Source organism: Onychomys torridus, chromosome 1 (assembly GCF_903995425.1).
Source record: "Onychomys torridus chromosome 1, mOncTor1.1, whole genome shotgun sequence".
Lineage (NCBI taxonomy): Eukaryota > Metazoa > Chordata > Mammalia > Rodentia > Cricetidae > Onychomys > Onychomys torridus.
Window position 1 is genome coordinate 176,268,881 of NC_050443.1, and position 26,943 is coordinate 176,295,823.

The 26,943-nt window shown below is 49.3% G+C and overlaps 2 protein-coding genes across 4 annotated transcripts in view; one reads left to right on the forward strand and one right to left on the reverse strand.

The window, feature by feature from the left end:
* Vwa2 (von Willebrand factor A domain containing 2) overlaps positions 1-1,898 on the forward strand; it is a 46,222-nt gene extending 44,324 nt beyond the window's left edge. The window contains exon 14 of the mRNA XM_036167602.1: positions 447-1,898. Within this exon, the coding sequence (XP_036023495.1) occupies positions 447-550 (104 nt within the window). The 3' untranslated portion in view covers positions 551-1,898. The remainder of the gene's footprint in view (positions 1-446) is intronic.
* Positions 1,899-2,276: 378 nt separating this feature from the next.
* Afap1l2 (actin filament associated protein 1 like 2) overlaps positions 2,277-26,943 on the reverse strand; it is a 100,271-nt gene continuing 75,604 nt past the window's right edge. For 2 of the 3 annotated variants that reach the window (XM_036173601.1, XM_036173591.1), the window contains 14 exons: positions 20,311-20,516; positions 18,607-18,786; positions 16,389-16,478; positions 14,871-14,955; positions 14,308-14,412; positions 11,910-12,121; positions 9,613-9,758; positions 8,590-8,701; positions 7,674-7,928; positions 7,414-7,594; positions 6,964-7,119; positions 4,287-4,480; positions 4,040-4,168; positions 2,277-3,310 (listed from right to left, as the gene is read on the reverse strand). In XM_036173601.1, the coding sequence (XP_036029494.1) occupies positions 3,284-3,310; positions 4,040-4,168; positions 4,287-4,480; positions 6,964-7,119; positions 7,414-7,594; positions 7,674-7,928; positions 8,590-8,701; positions 9,613-9,758; positions 11,910-12,121; positions 14,308-14,412; positions 14,871-14,955; positions 16,389-16,478; positions 18,607-18,786; positions 20,311-20,516 (2,078 nt within the window). In that variant the 3' untranslated portion in view covers positions 2,277-3,283. Of the gene's footprint in view, positions 3,311-4,039; positions 4,169-4,286; positions 4,481-6,963; positions 7,120-7,413; positions 7,595-7,673; positions 7,929-8,589; positions 8,702-9,612; positions 9,759-11,909; positions 12,122-14,307; positions 14,413-14,870; positions 14,956-16,388; positions 16,479-18,606; positions 18,787-20,310; positions 20,517-23,778; positions 23,863-26,943 lie in introns of all 3 variants that reach the window. The other variant, XM_036173612.1, reaches the window with a different exon arrangement.

Here is a 26,943-nt window from a genome sequence, read left to right on the forward strand (position 1 = left end):
TCCTTAGAGTCAGGTGCACTGGAAACAAGCATAACATCAGGGAAGTGGGCATTGGTTAGGAGCATGGGGATAGTGTCATGGGATGTGGGACCAGAGACATGTAGGTGGGTAGACACAGTGTGGTAGCTGGTGTCCATTCTTGAATATCTCCATTTGTTTGGTGACATGAGAACAGCCTATTGGCTGTGAGTAAGGTACTGGAGCTTTGAGAGGAAAGGAGCTTTGAGGAGAGCTGGGAGACTGACCCGGGGGACAGCAGCACCCAAGCCTCCTCTTCTTAGACCAGGCAGAAATCAAGACAACCCTGGGTTATGGGTTTTCAGCCCTTGGTGCACACTGCCTTCTAGTGGCAGCTGAGGAGGAGGAGGTGAGGGCAGTGGGATGGGGATCTGATCTAGTGCCTTTCACTGGCTTAGGGAAAGACTCTAACACCCTTTCTTTCCTAGGTGTCTTGAGAGGAGATGCCCCCATGGCACATAGCTTCCTTCAAGAGCCCACAGGAGGACGGCATCCAACCCCCCAGCAAGCTCCTGGGCATCTCAGAATCTGAAAAGCACTGTGTGTGACCCAGTGCACCTCCTGGGGGTTCTGGAGCATCTGCTTCAGCTCTAAGCAGAGCTGTCCTGCCCACAAGCCTCTGCCACAGAGGACCGTGTTGCTTGGGACAGCAGCAGCTGCAGCTGTGAGTCACTATGGCGATGCTGGAAACTGCGAATGTGTCAGTCTTTACCTCCTGTGCCGTTTGTCACTTTTCCTGAGGATGAGAAAGATGCCCAGAGCTTGATGGCCTGCTGGAGGGCCATTTTGACTGTCACAAACGCTAAAGAGAGTGTTGAAAGGTGGTAATGCCTAGAGGAAGGCATCTGCTGGAGTGATGGTTTTGACACAGAAGGTGGGCTTCTCCATTTCCCAAAAAATAATATGGATTTAGTTTGAAAAGGGATTATGTGCCATTTGTGAGGTTTTCTGGTAACCAGATCTGTGTGTGGGAAAGACCTGGGAAGGTCTCATACAGCAGTTTGACCAATTAGCCAGTTTGTGTATAGGGAAGGGGCTTATTGTGCAAAGGGTTCTCCCGTGTGGCTGGTCTGGGTGCTGCGCAGTAAGACCTTCAGGGGGCATCCTTTCAGAGTTTATTTAGGAGAAATGAGTGGTAGTGCATTGGCTGTCCTCGTTTTTGGCGGTGGCAATGAATAGCGAACTTCACAACCTTAGCCATCGAGGGTGAGGGGTGACTAGGAGATTAGCTTTCAACGCTCACCAGCTTCGTCTTACACGTTTCTCCCACCCAGTTGCGGGACTTTTCAAGAGAGATTCGTCCTTCTTGCACCCAGAGCATCTATATCTGTGTGGCAAAGAGGATTCTTGGGCAAACTAGGCACCTGACTGCGGCACTCTCATGGTTTCCCCTTGCTTGTCTGTTTGGAGCTGGGTTTTCAGGAGAAGTGTTGCAGAGCTCTGGAGGCATGTGAGAAGCACTAGTCATGACATGATGTGACATGCAACCTGTGTGATGTGTGCTCCCAGTATGAGACTTCCTCACCATTCCGGTGTTCTATGGTCAGTCTGGCTGGCTGAGACACTACTCTCCAGGTTTGCAGTATGCTTTTCCTTCACATTTAGACTGTGGATATAAACAGTTACGTATTGTTAGGTTTCAACCAGTGAATCAATTTTTTGACTCCCTGGATAAGATTTGTTATGTGATATGTGGACATTTTCATATCGGAACAGTGCTATTTTTATCATGGAATGTCTGGATTTCCCAAACGTTTACACTGTTATAGTCATAGTGTTTTCTTGTAAAATCTTGCCAGTGTCTGTATTTAAGGCTTCCTAGTCAATTTTGCTATTCCATTTCCTTAGGAAAATTTATTTCTTAAGTTGCAGTAGCATGTTCAAGGGGTCAGAATTTGATCTTGTTGATATTTAAATATAAAATAAATACATTTATGTGCCGAATTTCCTTAATCATTGCATAGGCAGCCTTCTGCATACTGGTGTGTTTCTTTTTCCAAGAGTTGGCTGGAGCCTGTTTAACCTCCAGGGGTTTGGCTCTCAATTGTTTGCACGAAATCAGCTTCTGGAGGCGTTTCCTGTGTGCTTGGTACCTCATTAGTTATATAGCAGTGAACTCTTTCAGCTTGATTAAGGATCCTTACAGTGTCCTGCTAGGCTGCCCATGTGGCTCTGCCAGTCCTTCCAGTATACATTTAAGTTCATAACTCAAGACCTTTGCCCAGTGTCATGCCATGAAATACAAGGGAAACCCAAAATACAATGAACATTTTATTTAAAAAATCTAACTCACCACTTGGTAAAGGTCACCAAGTGTTTAATGCACAGAAAATAAATGCCCTGGGATTAGAAAGACAATATGCATCAAAACATTTAGCCTTCAGGGACCAGTGTTTGATAACTGACTCTGAATGCCCAGAAATGAGTGGGTGATAGATGAAATGTTTCAACCTGGGTTAATGCCATCACAGAGAGACAGACCACAAAAGGACAGCACTGGCTGCCAGGACTCTAACTCACCACTGTTTTTCTTGCAAGAGGACCAGAAATTAAAAACATCTTTAAAATGGGAATGAAGAGGACATTAACTCTTTTCTTAAAAGTGGCCTGGCCACAGGACAGAGTCTGTAAACACAGGGAGTTTCCCCTCTACAATACAGCATTTGTTTAAGAGTTTGTCTGTTAAAGGCGGTTGAATCAACTGCCATGGACTAGGGGGAAAGTCCTTAATGCAGTCAGTGCCTCAGCTTGGTTCCAAATATGTCCCTGCTACTGGTCTCCAGAGTTCATGCCATTGGTGGATAACACTCTTTAAGATCATCAAAGACCATGTAAGGGCCCACCAGTGTAGAGTCAAGAATGATTTAACCCTTAACGTTGCCAGATACAGGATAAAAGATAAGGGGTCAGAAGGCTAGATTTTCTTGTCACTCAAGGCCATGTGGCTATTTTTTCACTACTTAAAAATCTTGATAAAACGACTGATGGATGAAATCTTAAAAAAGAAAAAGTACAATGTCTCATTGACAGCCAGTAGACTTAGGTCTCCAGAGAAGCCGCTGCTGTTGCTGTATTCCCTTTGGCTTGAAGAGGAGACTACGCCTTCCTCTAACCGAAGCTCCATTCATGACATCTCATTCTTCGCTTTTTCTTCTGCACAGACTCACCCTTCCTCAGAGCTGCTGTTTATCGAAGACTTGACCAAAGCAGGATTGTCACCAAGGTCCACACTGACACAGAGTCTTTGGTGATTGATTCTTATTTCCTAACTGGCTCCTTTCTTCTCCCATTCCTACAGTACCAAACATAAGCACCCGAAAAAGAAAGTTATCTCTCTGTAGCCACCTTTATATATGTAGAAAAAGTAAGAAAAACTATAAGCTCAAAAGCAGTTGTAAGTACAGCTAGCCTCATCTCTGTGTGGAGCACCTATGGAGAGATTTTTGAGGCTGTGGTTCAGCCAAGTGTGGTGATTGATTAGTGATGTCTGCAGTGGTAAAGGAGTAGAGGCTCATGCAATGAAATGGATTTAATAGTTCACCATTGGCATGGATGTTTGACAATCTCATCAAGTACATGGGACAGGAACAAAGAGCATCCTGTATTTGTCAAAGCCAAGGCAGCTCTAGGCAGATTTATTATACACACAAGTTAAGGATTAATGAGGCTTCTTTTTGAGTCCTTGGGCAAGAAACCATGCCATGGGAGTAGTCCCTGTTTCCACTTTAGTGAGCCTTTTGTCGCTGGCTTCTTTGGTTTTGATGGTAGAAACCCTTTGGATTGAAACCATTTCAGCCACAGCCCACCCCTGGAATCTACTGAGTGGCAGGGAAGCCCTCAAGCTCACTGGGAAGACCACTTGAATTAAGTACCTGTTAATCAGTGATGAAGATTGAGCCATGGCAGTTTTCTCCTGAGAGCACACCTCTCACTCAGAGCTAGTGCCAAAAGCCACAGTGTTCCATCTGCAGTCACCTTACAGCACTTCCACTGGCCCCAGGGGCCAGGGCTGGCCGCTTACCTTGGCTTTCTGCAGGACAGTGCCTTTGCCTGTGACCATGACTGAAAGAGGCCTGTTCTTGAGCACGGATGCAGAGTTGACTGGGGTGGAGTCTGGAGTGGGGGTAGGGGTGGCAGCTTTGGGCTGTGGCTAAGGAGGAGAACAAGGGCTGGGTCAAGAGGTTTGTACATAGAAAACCCACCCCTCCCAACATGTGTCCAGGAAGCCTGACATACAGCTCAGAGGAGCCACAGTGCTCAGCACTCACACGAGGGCTCATGTTGTCCAGGTGGGTGGTATCCACAGTGGTGCCCAATGTCACAGGCCCAGCCTCAGCCTTCTTCAGGTTGTCCTTCACCTCCATGATACTGAGCTCAAGGTCCACACGCCTGCTCTCCTCGATCCGACACTCCTCCTCCACTTTCTTCAGCTTCTGCTCCAGGTTGGCCAGGACTTCCTTATCTGTAGAAGAATTAAACTTTCCAAGGTCAGGGAACCATGCTGCATAGAGTCAGGGTTTACAAGCACCCCTACATGTGGACCACAGGCCTGGATCTAACATAGAAATGTGGAAATGGGCCTTTCAACGTGTAATAGACAGCCTTAATAAGCAAATCTGAGTTACTCTGTTCTTACAGGCTGAAGGAATCCAGAGGGAAGCTCTGCTCCCACAGGCAGACCTGAGTCTGAGCCCAAGTCCCTTCTGGGAGGTTCTAACTACTCAATTCAAGCCTGAAAGCAACTTCACCAATGTCCTTGGAGGATGACTGGGATGTTGTGACCCTGACCCATACACACTATTGCCTCTATTCCCTGGTGCTTCCAGCTTCCCAAGGCCTCCATGTGGTCTTCAGCCTTGGATCTCCTTGGCCCGGAGTTAAGAAATGATTACCTGCTCGAGCAAGTATAGCATCACCTTTATTTAACACAGAGTCCCCAGCTCCACTTAAGAGGCACAGGAAACCTGGGGTGCTATTCCTAAGCTTTATGAGAGATAACCAACATACCTGGATGGGTGACAGGTAGTAATAGAGCCACTGTTTCAGAAAAACACACAGAGGAAAAGTTAACTAGTGTAGTGATGTTTGGGATTCTGAAATTAGTGGAGAGAGAGACAGAGAGAGAGATCCATCATATTTCTATCCAATATCAATGCTTTTAAACCACTTTCTTATCTGTGACTATAAGACCAAAGAATCTATTTGCCAAGAGAATAAACCATAGTTAGATGTTTCTTTTTCCCTATCTGGAATATCTATGTCAGAGAGCCGGGGAAGCCTAGACCCCTTCCTCACAGCCCAGCTCCGTGTATTTAGGGGGTTTCAAGGATTGCTATGGGTGAGCCCCTGTCACCTTATGTCCCAGCCTTATGCTGTTGTGAACTGATGATCTACATGATGCTTAATCTTGATTACCAATTTGACCAGACTGAGTGACACCTAGAAGATCAGGAAAGCATGTCTGTGGTGTGTCTGAGGTCATTCCTGAGATGAGCTCCTGCGGACTTTTAACTAAGCAATGGTTGAATCTATTGACAGATTCAAGGTTCACTGGGTGATTGGGGGATGGAAGAACTGTGGGGTGTAAAGCCTTGTTGGGAACAGTGGGTTCTCAGGACGCGCCTTTGAAAGGTGTATTTTGGACCTGTTCTACCATACTCAGAAACAGCCAAAGAAACATGGACTAAACAGCCTCCCTCCACCTCTTCGTTGTTTATTTCAGATATTACATCATAGCAATAAAAACCTGACATACTACATCTAAGAGTGCCATCCCTAAAAACATGAGGAATCCCACTTACAGAGATGGAAGGAAACAGGAAGTGTCTGTCTACAGAAACAGACTCTCTTTAGGGTTCAAGAAATAAATTGTGGGGCTGGAGAGATGGCTCAGAGGTTAAGAGGACTGGCTGTTCTTCCAGCGGTCCTGAGTTCAGTTCCCAGCAACCACATGGTGGCTTACAACCATCTGTAATGAGATCTGGTGCCCTCTTCTGGTGTAAAGGTAGAAATGCAACTAGAGCATTCATACATAAAATAAATCTTTAAAAAAAAATTAGTGGTGACAGCTGCTGTGGTGGTCTGAATGAGCATGGCTCCCATTGGCTCATATGTTTGAGTGCTTGGCCCCCGGTAGGTGGAACTAGCAGGAAGGATGAGGAGCTGTGGCTTGCTGAAAGGGTGTGTCACTAGAAAGGAGCGTTGATGTTTCAAAAGCCCACGCCATTCCCAGTTAGTGCTCTCTCTCTTCCCTGTGGTTCTGTCCCAGCACGTGATAGCATTTTGCCGTAGCAATGGAAAAATCACCCGTACAGCTAACTGAATACATGATGAAACACTCTCTTGTGCACTTTAAATGGGCCCACTGCTGGACAAATGGACTCTGTCCTGACAACTAAAAAGTGGAGCCACTCCATCCCCAGGCCTTCCTCAATTGACATGCTGTAAGCTTCCCAGGAACCTGCTTGCTGTATTTGTCCCCAAACCTGCTAAGCCAGTTGTACTTGCTGGCATGACTCTGTGATTCAAATATCCAGTGGGATCCAGGTCAAGTAACTCAGAAGGGCCTCAGAGGTTGCTAGGAAACCTCCCCTGAATGATATGAGACCTCGGAAAATCACCTAGAAGGCCTCAGGGTTCTTTAGAAGTATCTTGATTTTATGCACTTAAAACAACAGCCTGGAAATTACAGTGTACTTCAGGTGTGGTTAGCGCAAGGATGACTTGGGACATCTGTCAGCTGACCCAGATCTCAACCTGGGAACAACCTAACTACCTGCTGTTGCTGTTGACACCAGCCTGAGGATCTGTGGATCTGGACCAAAGGGTGAGGGGGCTCAGGTTGAAAGATCTAGAAGGCAGATTGACAAATCCCCATCCTTCCCTCTCAAAGCCCATGTGTCTTGGGCCAAGGTTCCACCCTGGCCCTCAACCAGGAGCCCCTACCTGTGCATCTTAGCAGCGCCTCTTTGAGTTCCCTCTTCTCTTTGCGGAGCTGAGCCAGGTGCCCCCGGATTTCCTCCTTCTTCCTCTCCAGCCTTTCTTTCTCCTCCGTGTACCGCTTCACCTCAGCCTCTGTCCGGTTCTTTCCAAGCTTGATCTCTACAGACCCAGACAGGGAAAAGCTTGTATCAGCAGGGATGGATGATGAGGGCTGGACCTAAGCCCACTTCTTAGACTTAGGACCCAGGGCGTGACAAAACACCCATGCTGATGCTAGCCCAGCAGAGATGGGGAAGAAAGTTGGTCCCTCACTTTCCTTTTGGCTATGTCCTGGGACAGGTTCCTTCACCTCCTTTGCCTCTTTTAACCTGTCTCCTCAAATGAAAGGGAGGAACTCAAGCTAACATCACCACACCATGTCTAAAATGTTAAGCCTGTGTCTAGTCCACGTACCTGCACTGGTCACCCTCAGCTTGTCCTTCACAGGTGGGCTGGCACTGGTGGGGACAGAAGCCATGGTGTCCGGGCAGTTGGCTGGGAAGGAGATTCTCTGCTGCTCAGCCTGCAGTTTAACTGTGGTGATTCTCAAGGTAGGCTCTGTGGGCTCCAAGGACTCCTGACTCTCTAGCTGCCTCTGTGCCAAGAGAAGTCACACTCCATGACTACAGGGCATGGCAGGGTGGCTGGGCACCTGTAGATGGGATGGCTTGTACCTGCTGTTCCTCCAGGCTTTCTGGAAACCCCGTGTGTGGCTCATCTGGGGTGGGGCCTGGGCCTGGGCCTGGGCCTGCTGTGAGGGTCTCAGTTAGGTCATCCAGTTGTGGCAATGCTGGAAGAGAGGCCAGTGCCTGTCCCCCACTGGGGCTGTGCAGGAAGGACTTGACAGGCGTGAGGTCCAGGTACACTCGGTCAAGCTCACTCTCACTGTTAGCATCTACAGCAGGGGTGGCTTCCTCGGTAGGCCCTACCTACAGGAAAAAGTCAGGGGGTGTTTTATCGCCTTGTTCCCTTGGCTGTAAGGGACCTGGCCTCAGGGCTCCTGTCCCTGCCCATGCTGAAGGAGTAGCCCCCTCCCTTCCAGAGGAACCCTCTGTGGAGTCCTGGGTAGGATGGCAGAGTCCAAAGGCAGAAGACCCAGGACACAGCACTTTGTAAAGAGGAAAGTATAAAGGTCTTTCTATTGGCGGGGTTGGGAAGTGGGGCAATGGGGAGATTGGGGATTGGTGAGGTGTGGGGTATAGGTGAGGGGTGGGGGCGTTAAGATTGAGGGAGCAAAGCCACCAACCATGCAACAACCACTTGGTTCTGGAACCAGGACCTTGCCACCAGCATACTCAGCCCACCTCAGCTACTGATAAGGCCCTTGGAGGCTGATGGCGTCACTGCACCCACACGACACTATCCACCACCTACTCTCTACCCCTAGCCCTAACCAGAGCAAATAACCAGGTGTTTCTTCTAGATAGGTATCCAAGTTAGACCATGCAACCCCTTGAACAAAAGATGAGTGGCCTGCATTGTTGGCCCTGTAGGTGACCTGGGAGCTGCTCATCTTGGGAACAGTCTGACCTCCTGTGACAAAGGTTTGGCCGAAGGACCTAACTGTCCATGCCGCTGCCAAGTGCTTACCACTGCCGTCAGCTCCGACATCTCCACGTCATCATACAGCTCTTCAGGGTAGTCCCGGCTAGGCAGGCCATCAATGTATGTGTTGGGCTCTGAGAACTTTCTCTGCATCAGTCTGGAAGACATACATGGGTGCATGAAGCTTCCAGGACCCTGTAGAATCCCACCAGCCTCAAAGAATGCAGAATAAAGGCCCTTGGCTACACAGAGATCTGAGATAAATAAATGCCTACCTCCCTGCAGCTAGAGCCATCTCCTTTTCTTTGTTCTAGAACTCTTGGGTCTAGATTTCCCCTCCAGAGGAAACGAACTGCCCTACACCAAGTCCCTCAGACTCCTATGGTCGTCTTCTGCAGGCTCTTCGCTGTTATACATCCAACCTAGCACCAGCCCCAAGATCACAGCACATTTCACGACCACAGTGCACCCGGGGCAGCTCAGACAAGATGCATCCCCATTTCATATGTTAGGAAACAGGTCCATTTCAGTAGCCAAGCTGGCTTCTGTCAAAACTGGCAGCACCTCCTTGTCTGAGATACCCCTGCCCAAGCCTGTCTGTCTGTGTGTAAAGCAGAAGTGCCTACCCCACCCTGCATCCCAGAATGTACTGGAGACTCAGGAGTCCAAAGGGCAAGGGCAGTCAGGGAAGTCACCTAGTCTGTCCTTGGGAGCTGGAGAGTAACCAGTGCTGTAGCAGACAGACCCCAAGGCTAGCTCTCATCTGGGTCTCTGTGCCATGCAGCTCCCTGGGGCTAGCTCTCATCTGAGTCTTCCTGGGCTGTGCCATGCAGTTCCTTTGGGTCTGGGTCTCCCTGGGCTGTGCCATGCAGCTCCCTGGGGCTAGCTCTCATCTGGGTCTCTGTGCTAAGCAGCCCCCAGCTTCCTCCTTCACACCTCCTTAACACAGGACCAAGCAGGACTCAACTGACCCCATGCTGTTGGTGGCCAAGCTGCCCTAGCTACCCACCAGGTCTGAAAGCAAGGCTGGATGGGAAGACATGCAAGGAAAGGCCTCTTCTTACTCACAAGAGAGAGGTTTTGGCCGCACTCACAATACAGGAAACCCTTTCAGCATCCACATAGTCATAGGTAAACTCTTCCGGGTCTGTCTTGGAGCCTGACTCTGAAAGCAGGAGCCCCAGCCAGTGGCCCATCTCCTCTGAGGACTTGGCCTAGAAGGAGAGAGAGAGTCATGAATGCTATCCTTGTCAGTCTAGGCCAGAACAGCTCACTCCCATCCCTCCCATCAAGCATGAGACAGCCTGTGCAAGGCACCCCAGCACACTGTATCCCCTAGTGAACCCAAATAGCATTTCCTGGCAGTGAAACCATGGTTCTACTCAGTGACACCCCAGACATCAGTAGGGAGCATCACATGCAATTTACATACATGTGTTTGTAGAAGCTGATAACTACATTCTCAAGGTAAAACCATGAAAGATGATCAAGAGTTATAAACTGTTGGTAGTTGCTAAAATTGCTGATTACTGAATGACTGTATACATTGTAGATTGACTCTTTATTTCATGGACAGTCACTGTCCCTTTCATCATCTTAACCCATGCACACAAGACCACTGAGACACTTCCTAAGAAACAACAGTGTTCAGTTTTATTTTTGTTTATGACATCAATAATGTCAAGGAATCTGAAAAACCTAATACAAAAGCAAGAAGCCATGTTAATTTTCCAACTCAATCCCAGCCAGTCTGGTTGGTGTGTTTCCTTTTAGGGGACAATGCATCCTAATCAACTGCAGGCAGTGGACATTTCTACTCAAATGTCAATATTATTTTTGTAAAAGCCACAGGCTTATTTTCATGAGCAAAACTAGCTATCTTTCTGGCATTATGCCTCACAGTCCTGCCCCACTTCTAAAGCTGCAGTTAGAAACCAAACTAGAATTTGGGTTGGTGTGACATTCATCCTCAATGTCTGCTTGAGTGGATGTGGAAGTCTGTATGAGGCACACCTTGGGGCATATCTGTGAGGGGGAATGAAGAGGGGGAAACGCACTGAATATGGAATGGACTGGGGTCCTGCACTGAATAAAAAGGAGAATACAAGCTGAGTGCCAGCATTTGCCTGGTTCCTGGCTGTGGATACCACATAACTAGCTGCCTCACACCTCTTCCCTCTAGCACGGAGTGAGTCAAATCAGTATTTCCTTCTCTGGGTTTTCTGTCAGGCATTATTCACAGCCACCAGGAAAGGAAGACAGTTCATGTCTTTTCCCCATTTATTTCTGTTGGAATTCTCAATACTGCTTTTCAAAGGCATCTCCTAGGTCACTGTCCCCACATTGGGCAGGTTCAGGGGCTTCCTGATGGTCTAGGTCACTGTCCCCACACTGGACAGGTGCAGTGGCATCCTGGTGGTCTTATTTTTGTCCCTTCTTGTCTCTTTTCCATCTACACTTCCCCCAAATAGTAGCATCTTAACATCCCATTTCAATCATGTCATCTCTCCTGAACCCACCAGGCGCTCCCAAGGTCTTAGGATCCAAGCTCTGCCCCCTTTCCCAGCCTCGTCCTACACCCAGCCAACATTCATGGTGCCCTTCTCCTTCCTTGACACTGTAACTAAACAACTAATCGTGTAATTAGCCAACTATCACCACACTACCAAACTAGAAAATAAGTTCTGCGGACAGAGACCCGTTTTCTCTGTCATCTAATGAGTGGCTGTGGGCTAGTGGGCAAATGAGCATGTCTCCATGCAGCCATTGTCGCTGTAGACGGTTCAGCCACCAGAGGGCAGCATTGAAGCCGACTTTGGAAGGCCACCGGCTCAAGGGCTCCGTGTGGACAGGAGTTAATGGGCAAGTGCTTACTTGTGTGCAAGGAAGTCTTCCCGCCAGTGGGGCTCCTGGCAAGCTTGCATTATGTCATCTTTTGTTTTGTAACTGTAACAGTGCATGAAGCCAAGGGCAGGGAGAGGCCAGAATGCAATTGTATCACAGAGCAAGTCCTGATCCCAGAGAAATCCTGACAGCCCTCATTTCTGTGTACTGGGCCTCTGGGTTCTCCTGGCTGGTGGCATACAAAGTAAATAGCATTCCTTTGAGTTTCAGAGGCCTCTCTGGCAACTGTGGGCACTGAAAGTACTCCCCGACTGCCCTAAGTGCAGGAAGCCACCCACCCGGAGGTCTGGATAAGAATGGACATTTTCAAAAACTGCAAACAATTGCAGAAACTAGAGGCAAATATAACATGGAGCCACACTGAGTCTGCCTCAGTGGGATCACGGGCCTCAGTATCTCAGTCGACAGCTGAGACTGCCCGCCCTTGGCTGTCCTTCCTGCCTGCCTCACAGCCAGCCTACCTCAAGCTTAGCCAGCTCCTCGCCATTGTGGAGGATGCGGAAGGAATACAGGTGGTCTGGGCTGGGGTCTGGAACTACTTCACAGCCCAGCAAGCTGAGGGGCTGCTGGGCCGCCTTGTTCCGGTTCCGGTCCTGGTAGAAGTGCAGGTGGCTGTCTCTAACGAAACACCAACGTGACTTCCACTGGCTGTTCACCAGCACATTCAGGTAGCCTGCAGAAGGGCGCGCAGACAGGAGGAAGAGACCACTGGAGAGGATGCATCTAAAGAGGACAACTCCTCTAGCAAGGGACACTGTGGCTGCAGGGGGCCTAGAAAACCAGTGTCTAGGGAAGGCCGCATCATCGGGCCTCTTTGAGGACCACCTGTTTCAGAACCTGTGGTGTCATCACTGAAGCTGTGAGTCTCAGATTACGTTATTTCCTCCCTTTGGGTAAATAGTCCCACCGAGACAGGGCAGTACAGCTGTCCTGTTCTTGGCAAAATTCTGACCAGAGGAATGTGGGATTTGTCCTTCATTTTAGGACTGGGGAGTCCATGCGGAGGTTGCAGGCTCCCTGACCAGACCTCCTCCCCAGGCCTCCCTGTGCTCCAACAGGCAACCCTTTCTTCTAGTCCTCAGGCCAAATCTCCTGGCCGCAGAGGCTGATGCTGCCTCTGAAGCCTCAGGCCCCTCAGCTCCCCGATACATTGTCCAGACTCAACCCACAGTGCCCAACCCTCCTCTTTTCTCCTGAGCAGGTGTGCCCATGCCCTCTCTAGCCCTGACTCAGTCTACCTTCAGTTAGACAGTCTAGGGTCTAGTGCAGCAAACTTGGCTTCAATGCTGACCTCCTCCACTGGACACACGTGCCTCCATAGGAACTGCACCAGCTCCTCTGCAGAACCCAGGTCTGCAGCCTTTAGCCTTTTGACCTGGGACCCCACTCCCCTATAGCACACAGAAACTACCAGAAGCAGGGTGCACCCAGGATGCCTGCATGGATGTGTTCAGCTTCTCAAGGAGAGAGCAGCCCTTCCCCCAAACCCTTCTGATGAAGGCTATTGAGCTGCCATCACACACCAATGTACCCTTGTCCCTGAGGCAACCAAGAGGAGGAGAACCTGGCTTCTAGGCCTTCTCCACACCCATGTGTGACAGACAGGTTATCTTCTCTCCAAGCCTCACCTCAAATACACAGTCTTATGAAATAGGTCTTCTTCTCCATTCTAAATGACTGGCAGCTGCTTTGGGCCCTAGCCAGGTGAGTAGGCAGGAGATGAGAGTGGACAGCCAGCCTCCAGCCCCACCCACAGTTGGTCACATGGCGGGTAGCAGGGATCATGTGTATCTCTATACCACAACATGGAAGACAGGCTAGAACCTGAGCTCTAAACTGATACTACTGCGGCCATTGTGGCCCTCTAAACAGTAAGAAATTTAGATCAAGTGAATGAAAGGTGAGTCCCTGAGCCCCTGTGTCCTCACCACCTTGTCCCCAGCCAGAGGGAGAAGAGTATGTGTGAACAAAACAGTTCCAGAGATAATCTGGTCACATCACAGACAGTGATACACTGGGACCAGGCTCCCAGGCTGTATACTGTTTCCTAAGGCTGCAGTGACGGGCAGGACCAGGCTACTCCCCAACATGGGAAGCAGAATGCTCCAGAGGGAAAGCCTTGTCTTAGGCCTCAAGCGACAAGAGAACTGGGGTCTCACAAAAGAACCCAGGAGTGGGACAGAGAAAAAGAGCCACAGGTGAGCAGCAAGGCCTCCAAGCCCCAGAGAGGGCTACAGCCAGAAGCCTCCGCTGGGAAATTAAGATATTTCACACCAGGATATTTTTTAGGCCCGGCATGTCTCCCTCTTGACCTTGGTTTCTTCAAGTATGAGTGAGAGCAGGAAAGATAACCCATGAAAACCCACCAGCACCCACACCTGCCCTCTGCACCTGCCACTTGGCTTCCCCAACAGGCCATACCTGTCCCTTCCTCAGAGGTACTTCTCCAGTTCTCAGGCAGTTAAACCTACTTAGCTCCCACCTCCCCTCCAAGGTCAGGTCTATGAGGCCATCTCTGGTCACAGGGCAAGAAAGGTTCTTCATGCCCCAAATCCTGGTGACTATGAAGATGGTGAAGGGCTGTGCCTCCCACCCACTTGCTCTGACACTGCCTGCCATAGCCACCCCACAGAGCAAAAAAAACTTGTGTGCTTAAGAGAACACTGAGATGGTACCAACCACTTACGCTTCATTTCCTCAAAGGACCCAACACTGCAGCAGGGCAGAACCTGGAAAAGCATAAAGAACCACCCAGGGGAGACAAATGCAAACCCCAGCTCCTGGGCCTTCTAAGACCTTTTAGGACAGGTGCTACACAGTGAAGAAGCCCAGGGCCTTGGTGGTCACCGTGGGTCTTACTAGATGTCTCGAGAGATCTTTCTGGGGGCTCCAGTGAGGTAGATTTCTTCCTGCCCAGGTTCATTAGGTTGCTCAGTTTGAGGCCGGCAGAACATTTCTTCTTGACTGTGAAGATGAGGGAGAAAGCTGTCAGTGCCCATATGCAAACCCACCCCTACTCCCTGCTCATCCCTCCCAGCCCACACACACTCATGTGCACACACATGCACGTATACATCTTCCCCACACGAGGATCGGCAGGCCAAGTCAGCTATTCCCAAAGTCATGCACTCGTGGAGATACACGGGCATCTGATGCAGATGAACACTGGGAATCTTTATAGACAGTGTAGCCTCACGGAGATTTGAAACGGGACCAGAAAAGAAAAGCTGAAAGGGTGTTCTCTCCCCCAGCCTGTGGCGAAACTTTAACTTTGGTGTGGTCCTCTCCCCTTCTGTTCTGCTGGGGGCTATGTTAGAATCAGCCACTCCCAAAACAATTAGGGTTGAGCCAGCCAGCCAGGTCTCAAACCCTAACTACTGTGGCCCTCTCACCCAGGAGGTAGAGGGCCATAGCCTGGTTACCGTCTTTGATCTCTGGGACCTCAGGGTGGCTATCAATGGAGCTCCCGTATTCTGAAGCTGACAGGTACTTCTCAGCTACATCTGGCTGTGGACAGCAAAGAAACAGACAGGGATCACTGCTAGGAATAGGTACCCTGAGAACTGAAATGTAAAGGGGATTATGGCTCTTGTGAGTATGCTAGAGACCACCCAACCAAATCTCTACCAGCCGGTATTGAGGTCACTGGCCCAGCTTCCTTTTGGGGCTCTCTAGGGCACCCTACCATCACCTTCCTTCCTAAGATCCACATTCCACCATCCTCAGAGTACCTCCCCTGCCATCCTGTTTGCAAATGTTCCAAATGGCTGTTGGACCTGACTTGACAGTGGCCCAATGGCCAGTGGGAAACTGTGCCTGAAGGGAGGACCCTCGTCCTCACCCCGTGGGATGGGAGCCCAGACTCATTCCTGTTGGCAGCCAATCAAGGAGTGAGACCCTGAAGACACCTCTTGCTGAGCTGGAGGGGCTTTCCATGTGGCCTTCAGCCTTCCAGAGAATAAAGGGCCTCCCTCCTCTTCCTCCTCCTCCTTTTCCTCCTCCTCCTCCTCCCCCTTCTCCTCACTTAAGCACTCCATGTGACCTCTTGCTTTCTGCTCTGTCAGTGCTAGAGACTCAAGCTGAGACAGCCATTCCCCTGTGACTGCTGTGTGCTTCCTGCCTGTTGATACTTGGGACTAGGAAGGGTGACCTGCAGGTGACACACGTAGTCCAACTTCCTTGATCTTTAAAATCAAAGCTCCCCAGAGCACTGTGCAAGGCAGCCCTGGAGCCATTGGCTGGAGCCTGCACCTGGAGGCTAGGGACTAGGGGTGGGGGTGGGGGATGAGCCTTAGCCTTGCAAAATAAATCTTCAGCTTAAGAATACAGGGTTGCAAGATCTGCCTAGACTCCATCAACAGATGATAAAAGAAAGTGCATCCTATAAATACAATGGAGTTTTATTCAACCATGAAGAATGAAATCGCATCACTTACAGAAAAAAAATGAACGCAACTGGAGATTGTCATGTGGAAGAAAATAGGTCAGACTCAAAAAGTCAAACGCTACCTGGGCCCCTCAGTTCTATACAGACACATGAAATAATTTATATATGACATACAAATGCCGTCATTACGGTGGGGGAGGGGATCCAGGGGGACCAGCAGATGGAGATGTGTGACACACTTGTATGAAAATGTCCTTTGAAACCCATCACTATGTGCCATGAACTTAGCCCACTAAAGTTTTATATACAAGAAGAACACAGGGCAAAGTGATTTTTGTTTCAATGTTTCCTTCTTAAGCAGGACAAGGTCTATAAGCGTTTCATCCATTTTCCTGCCAAGCTCGCTTCCTGCCCTTATCCAACAAACAATGTGTGTTTCTTATTAATTGGGCTGCAAGACAAGAGTGAAAAATGAGACTTTCCATTGACACTCTGGATTTGCACTAAGTAGACAGAGAGTTGGACCTCCCCTCTGGGCAGGGTGGAGCCTTACTTTCTGACAGTTCACACGCTGGACATCTGGTGTGTACTGGTTTCCCTCTGAGGCTCCTTCGTACGGCAGGCCACTCACCTCCTGGATGACCTGGATTGAAGAAGCACTGTGAACAGAAGCCACCATCCTTGTATGGCCCTGCTGCCCTACCCTTGTGCAGGGAACACAGACCTTCCAAGAACAGACGCACCTGTGCCCTGTCGCAGCCCACAAGTGTTCTGGGGACACAGCTGCCCATTCACACACTCCCTGCAAGAACCCCTAATCTGAGGGTGTGCCAGGGGCCTCTGCATCCCTGCACATCATGAGCCTCCTTTCTGCCCCCATGAGCACACGGGTTCTGTCCTGTTGTGAGTGTCATGAATGGTGAGTGTACACTTGCTGATGTTTCCCTGACTTTCCAGGACTGTGGTCTCCACACCATTTGGAAGCAGGCTTGTGTACTACTTTGATCTGATGTAAACTCTGCACATGTGCTGGCCATGGGCCACCAGCCATGGGCCACCTCACCTCTTCTAGAAAGGACCTGTTTAACTGGTATTTGGTGCCTTGCCTGTGAATACACAGGTCAGAGGTGGCTCTGACCTCACTAATTAGTTCTGCATCCCCCTTCTGAGCCCTGGACCACCTGGGGTAAAAGTGTGAGGGAAGACAGGGGTGTGTGTGTGTGTGTGTGTGTGTGTGTGTGTGTGTGTGTGTGTGTGTGTATAGGTGTGCACAGACACATTCACACCCACACACCCCTTCCAGAAACCCTTTGGAAGTAGTAAGAGCAGTTTCAAGCGCCCTCTGTTTTTTGGTCTCTGCCTACCATTGTTTGTAGAAGTGAGTTTGAAATTAGAGGTGGTAAAGGCCCACAGGAGGCAAAGGACCACAGGAAGCACAGCCCTGGGGAAGAGGCGGCAAGGTGTCTCTTCCTTCCCAGCCTGCCCTAGCTAGGAGCACAGAACCATGAAGACTATGCAACATTTCCTAGGAGGAAGGCAGGGCCTGGAACCAGCACCCCAGCCATGTGACCCCAGTCTAGTCTCAGTCACTGCATCCATAACATTAGACACTGTAGCTGTGAGGACTCAGTGTGACGCACTGAGTACAGGACAGGGACCTTCATTCCTGTTCTTATTAGCTTAGACCAGAGCACACAGAGGTCCTGCCTGGGAGGGAGTTGACCATCTTGCCATGTTGCAGGCATGGGCAGCTTCCCGGAGCCAGGCCACCTCTGCACTCATCTGCATGGAGGACACAGAGCTGGTGTCTTCTGCACAGCGCTCTTGTCTTTGAAGTTTCCAGCAAGAGCTGTGGGACCAGGGAGAGAGGGTGAGGGTCTGGGGAAGGATAGGCAGGTCTGAGCAGACAGAGGAACAGTCCTGGGAACTAGACATAGGAACAGTGTGCACATGCATATCCCTATATAATAAGCACATGCTCATAAATATGTGTGCGTGTGTGCAGTGTCCGTGCATGCCAGTGTGCATGGACGCACATGTGTGAGTGAACTTATGACGATGGACAGGACTGTCAGAAACCACAAGGGAGAGCTGGGCAAGAGAAAGAAGTTCAACAGCAACTCAGCCCAGGGTCCCAGGAACACTGCAGACCCAGACCAGCCCCTTGATTCTCTGCGCCTCAGCTGGCCAAGGGTCTTGTACTTGGTGTACACTGGGCCCAGTGCTGAGCATTCTGTATGTGTTAAAAAAACAACTTAAGATCACTTTCTCTCTCTCTCTCTCTCTCTCTCTCTCTCTCTCTCTCTCTCTCTCTCTCACACACACACACACACACACACACACACACACACACACACGCCAGACTTTACTTTCCAGAGTCAAATAATGGCTCAGGAATCCTCCAGATCCTCCAAACTGCACATATGTCTGTATAGTGGCCCCTCTATTCTATATGACAGTCTATAACCATCTGAAAATTCTTCAGAAGGGACTGAAGTACCTGTCAGTCCCTCCTAGGATACTGGCTTGGCCAGACATCTCAAAACATTTAGTGGTTTCCCAAAACAGCTTGTCAACTGGGCTGTGCTGGCACATGGCTTTAATCCCAGCACTCTGGAAGGTAGAGGCAGGTGGATCTCTGTGAGTTTGAGACCAACTTGGTCTACAGAGCTAGTTCTAGGACAACCAAGGCTATACAAAGAAACCCTGTCTAAAAAAAGACAAAACAAAACGAAACGAAAACATCTGGAGGTCTGGTGCACTCGGCTCACCCGAAGCCACTGCTCAGCTTGGTCCTTGCTCTGCAGCCCCAGCACAATCACGTCAGCGTTCATTGGCGTGATCTTCAGCTTGTGCTCTTTCTTCCGCACCTGTTTCTCCTTGTGCACAACGCTGCTGCCCAGCAAGCTCACATCCAGCTGAGGGCTGTGATCTTTGGATGATTTGTAACACTGGAAGAAAAAGAAGAGGCTGCTTTGCTGGGGTAGAGGGGTGGATTCTGCAAAGGAGGGGCCCTTGAACACTGAATTGCCCCCCTCTCCTATATGACCCTGACCATATCCCCAAGCCATAGGGCTGGATACCCGAAGGCAGGCCTTACCTTCCTCTTACTCTCTTTCTCTTCTTCAAGCCTCCTTCTCCCTGACTTTGACTAGGGATGTTCTAGGACCTGAATCACCCAAATAGTTCTACATTGTTCTGGCCTCAGAGAAGGGGGCTCCTCAAATACAGTACATGCTACTTAGTAATGTGCTGCTCACTGGTGGGTCACAACAATACACAATGGCTTCATAAAGTCACTTCCCTTAATGACACAGTTGTCTTAGCTTGTGTAAGAACCTATGGTCCTCACACAGTAATGACAGCATCTGAGGACACACTTCTCAGAATGTGTCACCCCACTAAGTGGCATAGGAGTCTCTGTCCCCTGTAGACAGACCTCACTTCACCACAGTGGGACAAGCTGCTCTTCCTCTGCCTTTCTGCATGTCTTAGCTTCCCCAGCAAAAGACCCATTGGGCATGAAAAATCAAGCTTATGGTCCATCTTGCCAGATAGTGGAACTCAAAGGAAGGGACTATCTATCTCCCTTTACCAGAGAAGACAGGTTGCCCTGCAGTATCTCACTGTAAAATGAAGGTCCTCACAGGCTAGCTAGCAAGACCACCCCAAAAAACATCTGGAGTGAGACGGACCTACTGTGACCAGAGGGAAGGTGTTTATAAAGACCTTGTGAAACTTTAGGTCAGGACACAAAGCTGTCAGTTTTGTTCTCTTTTTGAGGCAAAGTCCTGCTATGATGCCCAGGCTGGCCTTGAGTTCAGAAACTCAAATAATCTTGCCCTATACTCTGGGGCAGCTGACCAACCACACCTAATTCAAAGCCGTGAATTTTTTATTTAAAATATCAGGAAATGGAGCTATTGTCGAGTTGAGTCTCTGGTTCCTCTGTGGGTTTTGACTTAGAATAGGTGGCACTATGTCGTGTAATTCTTGGGAGGATTCCAACAGCCCTCAGGTTGCTCAGACCAAAACAGTAGCCAGAACTGGAGCTGGAGCTGGGCTGAGGGGGGCGCTGGGCTTGCACACCATCATAGTAGAAGGACCAAGGGTCAGGAAAAAAAAAAAGAAAAGAAAGAAGCAAGGGGACCACTGTGGTGGCAGATGTCTGTAATCTAGGAGAACAATGAGTTCAAGGCCTTCCTGGGTTACCCTGCCTCAACCCCCACCTCCTAAAAATAAGGTGCAAGGGATAGGATGAGCAACTTTCCTGCTTCAACATCTTAATCTAAAACTGCTAGATCTTCCGAATGCAGACAAAATACATGTGTCTGCACCTGCAAAACTCTGCACATTATCTTAAGTGAGGGAAAGGTTAAACCTCCTGATGTCAAAGGCTCTGCCCCCAATGTCATATCAGGGAGCACCCCCTCTTCCACCCTTCTCCAATCCCAGTAAAGAAGATGAGGACTGACCAAGAGCCTGGTGTCCCTGATCACACAGAGCTGCTTGGCCCACTGGCCCAGCCACTTCTTGCGCCACAGGAAGGCACAGATGCGGGCGTCGCGCATCAGCTCAATGCTGGCCTCGGGCGAGGGCCACTGGTAGGGGGCTGCCTTGCCCTTACTGTTCTCCTCTTCATCATAGGACTCATAGGAGCTGCTCACAGCCTCTCCATCCTCTGTAAGGAAGAGCCAGTCAGTCAGGGCCAGCTGGGCAAGAGAGTCCGCACATAAGCAACACTGCAGAGGGTAGCAGGCAGGAGCAGCTGGAGACCCCAGGCTCCTACCCACCTGGCCCTCCCATCCTTGAAAAAACTCAATGGCTTTCCATCCCCACCCTCTTGAAGAAACTTCTCAGATGCCGACTCAGAACACAGCACATTTCCCTGCCCAAACTCTTTCTTCAGGAATCCATAGACAACCCTGATGAGATACAGCTCCCCTGCAGATGAACTGCATGCTTGCCCTATGGGCCTCTGGCTCCTCAGTCAGCGGGGGTTCCAGGTTCCAGGCTGGGTCTAGCTCTGCCTCAGGTCTGGGAGGGGCCTGTCTCTTCAAGGGGAAAAAACAAAAGTAAAAGAGGCCACATAAAACATAGCAGGAACTGACTTTCTCAGAAGTGGCTTTTTCCCTTGTTTAAGGTAAGTGGCTGTTTTCCTTGTTGGGGGTGTCGTGGCGCACACCTTTAATTTCAGTGCTGGGGAAGCAGAGACAGGTGGATCTCTGTGAGTTCCAGGCCATCTTGATCTACACAGTAAGACCTCATCTCCAAAGGAAAAACAACAAGAACAAGAATAATGTGCTGGGGCCTAGTCAGAGCCCTTAACAAATCTGCCACTTCCCCAGGCCATATCCCCTCTCCCCGGAACAGCCCCCAGCTCCTTACCTGGGCTCTATCTTACAGCTTCTTCCACTGCTGGCCAGAGGCCTTTTTACGTTCTACCTTAAAGAATCCTTCAGCACAGCACAGTACAAACTGCATGATTTGGTGCACACTTCACCTTCTTCCAAGTCTAGTTCATACCCCTACTGTCCTGCAAGCATGGTTCTCTCCAGCCTCATCACTGTGTTTGAGGCCAATGAAACCATGTGGAAATAATCAGTCTACCTCCTCCATGCATCCATCCATGCGTGCGTGTTATACATGCATGCATCCATCCATGCATTAATGTATCCAACCATCCATGCATCTATCATTCCATGCATCACCTGCCCATCTATATATCAGTACATTCATCTAGCCATCCTTAAAAAGTATTATGGGAAAGAAAAGGGGACTCTGGGTTCCCATGACAACCCCTAATGTGTGATCTTGATACTCAGCCTGAATCCCCAATGGACAAGGAGCTTGATATTCTCCCTTCACTAGACACTCCCCTCTACTCAGAAAAGCAGCCCCACTGCTGCTTCCCTGTGCCCTCCACACAACAGTTCCTGGTCTTTCTCCAAGGCAAACTGAACAACCCCTCCATCCCATGACTCATTTCAAGAGACAAGCTGGGGGAGCCCAGTTTTATCTTTTTAGCTGGGTTCCTGAATATTAGTTAAACAGAGTTACAATTGAATTGGAATATAGGAAAGAGGGATGGGGCTACTGTGTGGTTATTCTAGTCATGGTACCAAAGAAACATATTTACTTTGTTTCAATATTTCTAAAAGTAACACTTTAAATATTTTCATACCAGTTTTCTTTAAAAGCAGTATGGTACTGCTCATCTTCCTGGCTTACCAGGAAGATACATATAAATATACATATAAAACAAAAGGATACCAAGTTCATAATCCATACCCGTTATATCCATTAAATGTTCAAAGATGGAAAATCAAGACACTTTCCCAGAGGAGGACCCTAAGCCTTTGTGTTTCTGTGGTACTGTAAGCTCACACCAGCCTCACAGAAAGTAGCCTGGCCACCTGTTGTTTCAAGAGCCATAAAACATGCGTACTTTCTGATCCAGTAATCCCAGAGTTTATCCTGGGAGACTAACTTTCAAAAAAAGAAGAGGAGGAGCCAGCAAGATGGCTCACTGGGCAAGGGTGCTTGAGGCCAAGCCTGACATCTGACCTCCCGGCATGTACTGTCCTATGCATATGCTCCCCACCTCCTATACTTTAATGAATAAATGTAAAAATTAAAAGAAGAGCAAGGTTGAGATTGAGCTCTTGCCTAACCTGCACCAGACCCTCAGCTAAATCCCAGCACCAAAATAAGTAACTAGAGAAGGAACATTACATGCATTAACATATCCATTGGAGTGTTACTTAGTAGCGAGCAGCAGAGGGCTGCCTAAGTCAGTATGATTTAATCTACTTGGCAGCATTCATGGACGCCCAATCAATTAAAGCCCTGAGAACTAATCTGCAACTCAGTGAACTCCCTAAGAGGGCAGGCGGGAGGCAGAACTGCAGGTGTACATGCAGATAGACCACCAAGCAACAGACAACTCATGGGAGTTGATTTGAGAGGGAGATGGTGGGACCAGGGTGCTTAGGGTAAGTTTCCTGAGTTGTCAGTACTGTAGCACTCAGGGAATGAGAAGAACGACCTGTGTCACTGTGGTTCTTCCTTCCAGAACAAGAACCAGCCAAGAGAGGCTGTAAAAGCTAGGTGTGAATGCTCTGGCTCTGTCCCAGGCACCCAGTGTGGGCTTCTGAGATGGTACTGCATGCTTTGTGGGGAGTTCTGATGGTATGCAGTCCCCAGAAGCTAGCTAAGACACAGCAGCTAATCCTAGTATCAGGCCTAGCTTGGGAATTGTGAGGGCAAATGTATTACTATTGTGTTTATCCTTAGGAAGGACAACAGGCCCTCATTAATATTGAATTTTCTTAAAACAGATCCCTGGTGGGGTTGGAGACTTGGCTCAGCGGTTAAGAATACTGACTGTTCTTCCAGAGGACCCAGGTTCAATTCCCTGCACCCACATGGCAGCTCACAACTGTCTGTAACTACAGTTCCAGGGGACTGGACACCCTTACCCAGGCAAAAACACCAATGTACATAAAAATAAATACTAAAAAACAAACAAACAAACAAACAAACAAACAAAACCAAACAGATCCCTGGCTTGCAGGGATGTGAAGTAAGGAGGAATGAAAGGCAGCAGATAATCCTGACCAGGATGTATCTCTCTGTCCTGTGAGAGTCCTCAGGAGGCAAGGACCAATCACCATGAAAGCTACAAGTCTTGTGTCCATATTTCCTGGTTCCACAGGTGCAGCTTTATGGAAGGCAGAATGTTCCACAGGCAGGCCTTCATGGAAGGCAGAGTGTCAACACGGTAATACACTCATTGGGCAGGAAAAGTGTATGGCTATGTACATGCAGGACCCAGCCCAGGGGACAGGAAGAAGGCAGTGGCCTTCTGGGGCATGCACTCATTTCAGAGAAGATTACAAGCAAGAAACTGTTGGCATTCCAACTCTGAGGACAAGCAGTACCCAAGGTGATCGTGGCATAAATGACTCCTTCAGGCAACTGTGCCCATTTGGGGACTCCAGTGGGAAGACATGCTCCACAGTGACCTGCATGATTGATGTTCAACAGAACAGATGGAGAAGATAGAGGGAGAGCAGGAAGGGAAAGGAGGAGGAGGGAGAGGGAGAGAGGATAGAGAGGCACAGTCAAGCACAGAGACACAGATGTAGCATGTGGCTGTCTATCATTAGTTCTCAACCTGTGGTTTAAACCTTTTCACAGGGATTGCATAAGACCATCTGCAGCTCAGATATTTACATTATGATTCATAACAGTAGCAAAACTGCAGTTATGAAGCAGCAACAAAAATAATTTTATGGTTGGGGGTCACTACACCATGAGGAACTGTATTAAAGGGTGGCAGTGTTAGGAAGGCTGAGAACACTGCACAGGTTTACTCACTGCTGTCCGCTCTGGGATGTGGACTCAGCAGGTGAGGTAAGGGATGTCATTTACTAGCTTTGTTCACATCTAGAGGTGACCACTAGTCCTCACCAGTGACATATGTCATGTCTGGGTGGTACTTTTAAGACACAGACAGGCATTTCCCACTCTCTCTTTACAGAGGATGCTCTGGCCCTGGAGGGTGACTGAGCCAAGCATGAGAGGCACCTGAGTACCCTAATTACACAGGATCAGAAATGTCACACTGCTCAGAGTAGAAACCAATGATGAAGAGTTACAAGTTACAGCACCTGGCATTTGCCCGGCTTGACACATCAGGCTGAAGACCCTGATATCTTGGGCAGAGATGGCCCTTAGTGTCTCAAGCACAAGCCCCCAGAGCACTCAGTTAGCACCTGCTCAGAGAGCAGATCCTGGCTCAGTGGAGCAGCATTAGGACACTGGTGATAAAGCAGGACAGGAGTCCTAACATCTGGCCTTGTCAGGGAAGCCAGCACAGTCCTGTTGGCCAGCCAGCTAGAGAAACACCCATGCCAGTGCTCCTTCCTGTTGCTGCGACCAGTCACCATGCTGGAGCAGATGTGGGACAGCAGGCAGGGAGTGGGGGCTGTCTGCCACATAGGTAAAGTTCTCTGTCACAAGGATGTTCAGCTTCCCAAACTGTCCCCAGAGCTCTTGCCCCCTGGTGGTAGGAGAGACAGGCAATCTTCCTGCTTCCACCTGCTTCCCTGGCCCATTCCACCTGGAGAGTTCAAGCTCACAGTGAGAAGCCCCAGGCCAGGTGGTAGCCAGCAGGGATGCACAGGTGTGAGACAAACACCAGCAAGCTGGGTGTTTCTGACCACTTGTTTGTGCGGAGGTGAAGTGTCTGCTCCTGTGTGTTTAGAAGACAGGTCCTGGCTGGCAGGGGACACACCCAGGAGAGGAGATGGGCTCAGGATACATGGAGGTGCTCACTAGGTGAGTCACTGTTTCTACCTTCAGGGTGCACCCAGACAGCATCGCCACACCCTTGGTTGGCTTGGGTCTGAAATCACAGCCTGGCTGTGACTCGCCAGGACTTCACTAGCTCAGTGGGCTGAAGTGAAGCTCATCTGCCCACAATGCCAACCTCTTGTAATATCCCCAGTCCCAGCAAGCCTTCACCTCCCACACAGTTCCTGGGACTGGGGGCCACAGGTGAGTGAGAAGAGAGAGAAAAGACCAAGTGTTCTGGGCCCTATCTCACTTTAGTCCTTTGTTGAAATGTACAAGGCTCTACTTCACCCAAGATCATTCCTACCACCAGGCACCCACACTCACCTTTGACCTTTGCAAAGTGCTGCTAAGACTACAAAACATTGTCACAGAGGAAGGAGGACTTGAGAAGATGCTAATCTTGATGTTGCTGCCCCTAGAGGCCACTTGTCAAAGACTTGTCCCCAGTGTGGTGTTACTGAGAAACACTCTTCAGAGTCTTTGAGGGTGGAGAGATGGCTCAGCAGTTAAGTGCATTGTTTTTACAGAGGGGCAGGTTTGGTTCTAATCACCCACATGGTTCCTCACAATCACTTTAACTCCACTTCCAGAGGATCTGATGCCCTCTTCTGGCCTGCTTAGGCACTAGGCACAAACATGGCATATATATACATATATATATATATATATATATATATATGCAAAAATACCCCTACAGATAAAAATAAATTATTCTCTTAATGAGAAAGCTCAAATAGAGGAGAAGCAGCTTCATGAGAGGTCCTAGCTATTGGAGTATCCTCAAAGGGGTCACAGGACCCCACCCTCCCCACTCTGCTTTTGCTTGCTGGCTTTGAGGTGAGCAAGTTGCACGTGTCCCCCATCACTGTCCCCTGACAGGTCTCAAAGCAGCCGAGAGCAGTGTGTCTGCTCCATCTTGAAGTAGAGTCTCTAAACCTTTGGTCCTAATCAAACCTTTTCCCCTTTTAGGTTAATTCTCTCAGGTCTCATGATAGTGATGAAAAGGACAATTGCAAACCGAGGACCCTGGCCAAGAAGAGCAGGATTCTAGCATTCAGCTCAGCTTGCACAGCAGTGTCCAAATCCTAAGTTAGGCAGGTCATGAACTGACCTGCAAAGAAAGGCTTGCCGTCCCATTCAAGGAAAAAGCGAAGTCTCCACCGTGGCCAGCAGCCCCCCTATATGCCCCTCATTACTCTCCCCTGACTCCCCCGGCCCTGCCACAGTGACTTCCTTGTTCGCCAAACACACCGAGGCATTCCCTGACTGAAGCCTTTTCTCTCTGCCCAGAATTCTCTCTCTGCAGCTACGCGTCTGCCACCACAGCTCAGACACTTGCCTGAGGTCATAGCGTCGGGTTCACTGTGTTTCTGCAGCAGGCACCGCCACTTTCTGCGCTAACAGCCATCCTCAAACAAAATCTTGTGGGGATATATTGTGTACCCCAATGTATTGTGTACCCTAATAAACTTACATGGGGATCAGAGGACAGAGCCAGCCACTAGATTAGACATAGAGGCCAGGCAATGGTGGCACACACCCTTAATGCTATCACTTGGGAGGCAGAGATACATCTGGATCTCTGTGAGTTCAAGGCCACATTGAGAACAGCATCAGGCAGTGGTGGCACACACCTTTAATCCCAGCACTTGAGATCTCACATCTTTGTTTGGAAAGCACACATGCCTTTAATCCCAGGAAGTGACATGGCTGGGTGGAGAATGGTATATAAGGCATGAGGAGAC